This window comes from Aegilops tauschii, chromosome 5, assembly GCF_002575655.3.
Source record: "Aegilops tauschii subsp. strangulata cultivar AL8/78 chromosome 5, Aet v6.0, whole genome shotgun sequence".
Lineage (NCBI taxonomy): Eukaryota > Viridiplantae > Streptophyta > Magnoliopsida > Poales > Poaceae > Aegilops > Aegilops tauschii.
In genome coordinates, this window is record NC_053039.3 from 480,210,330 (window position 1) to 480,214,080 (window position 3,751).

At 49.5% G+C, this 3,751-nt stretch overlaps 1 protein-coding gene across 1 annotated transcript; it reads right to left on the minus strand.

Moving 5' to 3' along the window:
- Positions 1–3,053, minus strand: LOC109734258 (uncharacterized). Its single transcript, XM_020293468.4, has 5 exons — positions 2,354–3,053; positions 2,110–2,268; positions 1,927–2,025; positions 460–570; positions 1–353 (listed from the first exon to the last, which is right to left on the minus strand). The coding sequence occupies exons 1-5, from the start codon at positions 2,876–2,878 to the stop codon at positions 168–170; spliced, it is 1,080 nt and encodes a 359-aa protein (XP_020149057.1). The 5' UTR covers positions 2,879–3,053; the 3' UTR covers positions 1–167.
- Positions 3,054–3,751: the final 698 nt, after the last annotated feature.

The window sequence follows — 3,751 nt, forward strand, 5'->3', positions numbered from 1 at the left end:
TTACGGCTGAATCTCTCCAGGAAAAAACATATCAAACCATCAGAGTTCATACATCTGGCAAGCATCAACCATCAAGAACCAAAGCACAACCAAGATCGCAACCACACGCACGCATAGCATAGCACCGTTATTACACAACAACTCTGACGCCCGAGCTCACTCACGGTCTAAAACAGGTTCTGGCAGGACTTGTCCTGGTCGGACCGGTGCGGTCGTCGCTTGCTGCTCCCGGTGCCCGAGGTGGGCTTGTGGTGGTGGTCGGAGCTCTTCGACATCGGCCTGCGGCGCAAGCTGGAGAGGTGGGGGTCCGGCCTCGCCTTGCTGCGGTGAGAGCTCAAGGATTCCTCATACTCCTGGCAAGAAGTTCAGGGTCGAGATGAGAGAAATGCTTTTGGCTGCTCGAGGATGAAATAAGGGGCGAAAATGGATGAAAACTGTGCTGGCAGTAGGCGGTGATACCTCGGATCTGCTCTTGGAGAAAGGTGTTAGGCAGGGGTTGAGATCCTTGACGAACATTTCATCTGGGCTACCGTAGTTTGGTGGCGTCTCCGCTTCGCCGATGCTGCACTCCTGTGACGACAGCACATAGGAAAAATGGACGCGATCAGTCATTCAAGTCACACAGATAGGTGGCCATCGGTCATGCAATGTAGGATCCATTTGTGTAGGGGGTATTTTTATGCTCTTGTTGCAACAGATACAGTAGTTTGCAAACGGCAAGAGTGATAAAGCTCTTGAGAAGAGTTGGAACTTAGTCTGAAACAGACTAAACAAATTATAACCATGAAACATAGGTAAGGGATTGTCCTTGCAAATTTGACGGTGCAGAAAGTGTTTTCAAATATCACTTGGAAAAAATAAAGAGTATGAACTGAATATGAGATAAATCTACGACTAAGCATCAAAACAGAACAATTGGAAGTTGTTAACAATGTGATGTACCTGTATTCTTTTTTTTTTAAAGCAGGCCAAAACATGAGACAGTAGACTAAAGTTACTCCTGCTGTGTCTGAATTGATGCGTGGGGTGTACTTTTGATTAAGTCATCAAAGTCCATGAGAATATTGATAATAATGTGTGTTCCTCCAAAACGGACATAAGAAACACACAAACCAAAACGTTCTAGAAGCGTATTCCAAATAATTAAAAGCATGGCTCGAAAAAAAGCCTTTGCAGACATATTTTCCATTTGTATAGCTTAATGGCTGTTAAACATTTGCCAGGGCCATTTAACACTAACAAATATATTAAGGTTAGCCCAATGCAAATGTCATTTATATAGCTTAATGGCTGTTAAACATTTGCTAGGGCCATTTAACAGTAATAAATATATGATCCCCTCTACCAATTGTAACATGGCACAGTACATTAGTATGAACCTTTTATCAAAGCATAATTCGGTCAAATCTTCTCCTTTCACTGTTTCCATGGACAATTTGCGTATAGCAAAGATTGACCTGGATCGTCCTATGTGCTCTTTTCCATGTATAAATATGTATACTTTTCTCTAATTCTTAAATACTAGTAAAATCTTTTAGAAGGCCATTTGCCAGTGGCCGGTGGGGTGACCGTTTGTTAACCATTTGCAGTTATGAAGACATCAAATTCTGGCATTGGCATGCTTGGCCTCTGGATTATTACTCCTAAATCAGCAACAATTAATATGGATATCAGCGACAATTAATATGGATCGAAGGGGATATTATTTTTGAACCATAGCACATGGATTAGCAGGTTCCAAAAGAAATGTGTGTTGCAAACGTAGTCACACAAGTCTGAATTCAAGAAAACAACCAAAAGCAATTTACGGAATAATATGCACACCATCTAATAGTGACAAATAAAATTGATGAAGCATCTGCAAAAAAATAACTGGCATAGACACATTCAATCTTAACAAAAGAACTGTGGAGCAAACGATCATACCAGAGAGAAGGCAGTCTCCTCGTTAAGCACGGGCGTGCTTGGGGAGGAGCAATATTCATCATCAAAACATGATCTTGAGGTGTTCTTCTCGGCCTTGACCTGAAACAATAGCAACCGAACATTAGATTGGTACTGAAAGATTGCACTGGGATTAGGAATGCATCAGAAATCGTAAGAACATGCCTGGGCGAGCTCATCGGCGAGGCATTGGATCTGCCCGGTGAGAGCCGAAATCTCATCCCGGACGTGGCGGTCCGGCTCAGTGTCCGGGAACAGGACGGCGTCCTTGAGCGTGCTGATCTCCTCCCGCTGGCGCAGGCACAGGTCCTTGAGCCGCTCTACCTACTCACCATTACCACAATCACTCCATCAGCGATTGATAACACAGGAGGAGAAAAGGATATGTGTTCAGTATTCAGCGGCGCACCTCCCTGTCCTTCTGCTGGAGCTGGAGGCGGAGCGCGGCGATCTCGTCCTCCTGCTCCTTGTTCTGCGACAGGAGCTCCCGCTCGCTGCGCAGCACCATGGCGAGCGTCCGCGTGTTGGCGTTGCCGCTGTTCTTGACCTCGGTGAGGGCCTTCTTCTTGGCCTCCGGCGGCGCCTTCTGGAACAGCTTCCGCGACAGCCCCGGCAGCTTGGCCCCGCTGCCGTTCTTCGCGGGGGCGGCAACGGCGGCGGGAGGGACGGGGAGGAGGGTCTTGGCGCTGGGCTTCTTGTCCATGGAGATGAGCCTCCGGAGCACGGAGCCGAGGTTGCCGTGCGGCTGCTGGGGCTGCGGCGCCTGGCAGCGCAGGTCGCCGCGGCCGGATCTGACGGCGACCAGCGCCCGGCTCCCGTGCTGCTGCCCCGGCGTCGCCGATGCGGCCGCGGCGAGGGCGGCAGGCCCGGCGCGGCGCGGGGACGGGGAGTCGTCGTAGGAGGCGTAGCGCGAGGCCGCGGCCGCCTTCCTCATCTCTCTCTCCTCCTGCTAGCCGCGTCGCCGGAGCTGCCGCCGCTTGGCTGTGGCTAGAGCGGAGTGTGGTGTCGTGACGCCGCGTTGGTGCGTGGCGTGCCTTTTCGCGTGGAGGGATTGGAATGGGGGGAGCGGAGCGGCCGGCGGCGTTCGAAATTCGAATGGAGCAGCAAATGATGGCGTCGTGTTGCGTTTCGGGCTCTCTTTTTTGGTGCCTACTGTGCCATGACAGTGTCGGCGTCTTTTGCTGCACGCCGGGCAGGGCAGGGAGGGTCGGTCTGGCCTGGGCTGCCACGTTCGGGGAGGAGGAGGGATCCAAAGTTGAGGTTTCGGACGGGGTCCAGACCCGGGCGCATTCCGCCATGGCGTTTTGCGGGGTTTGATCACACAAGTGAACTTTTTTTCCCAATTTTTTTTGAGACAAGTGGCATTTCCCCAAATAATAAGCGGCACATTTGTGGCACGAAGCACTTATGTTAAAAAAAATAAACTTTTCATCGGAAAAGAAACTAAGTTGCCATCCCCGCGCCGCTAAACTTGACGTAAAAAACGTTCGGAGTTGTCATGTGTTTGTGCCACAAGCGTGGCACTTATGAGGGTCCTTTTATCCGCAAAAGATCACTTGAGCGATATACTAGTTAATAAGAGTTAAATGCAGGAAAGCACCACATTAAAGGCTAGGTTATGAGGAAAGATAGTTCTACAATTTTATGTCTATACAGGTTCTAGCTACAAATTCTGTTTGAGCTTATACTCCAAAAACCAGCCTATACGCAACATCAATCATAGCTGGAAGAAGTCAAGCGAGGGAGCTGTTGAAGTCAATGCTGATGCGTCATTTCATGTGGAAAATATGGCATGAGCCTGCGGAGC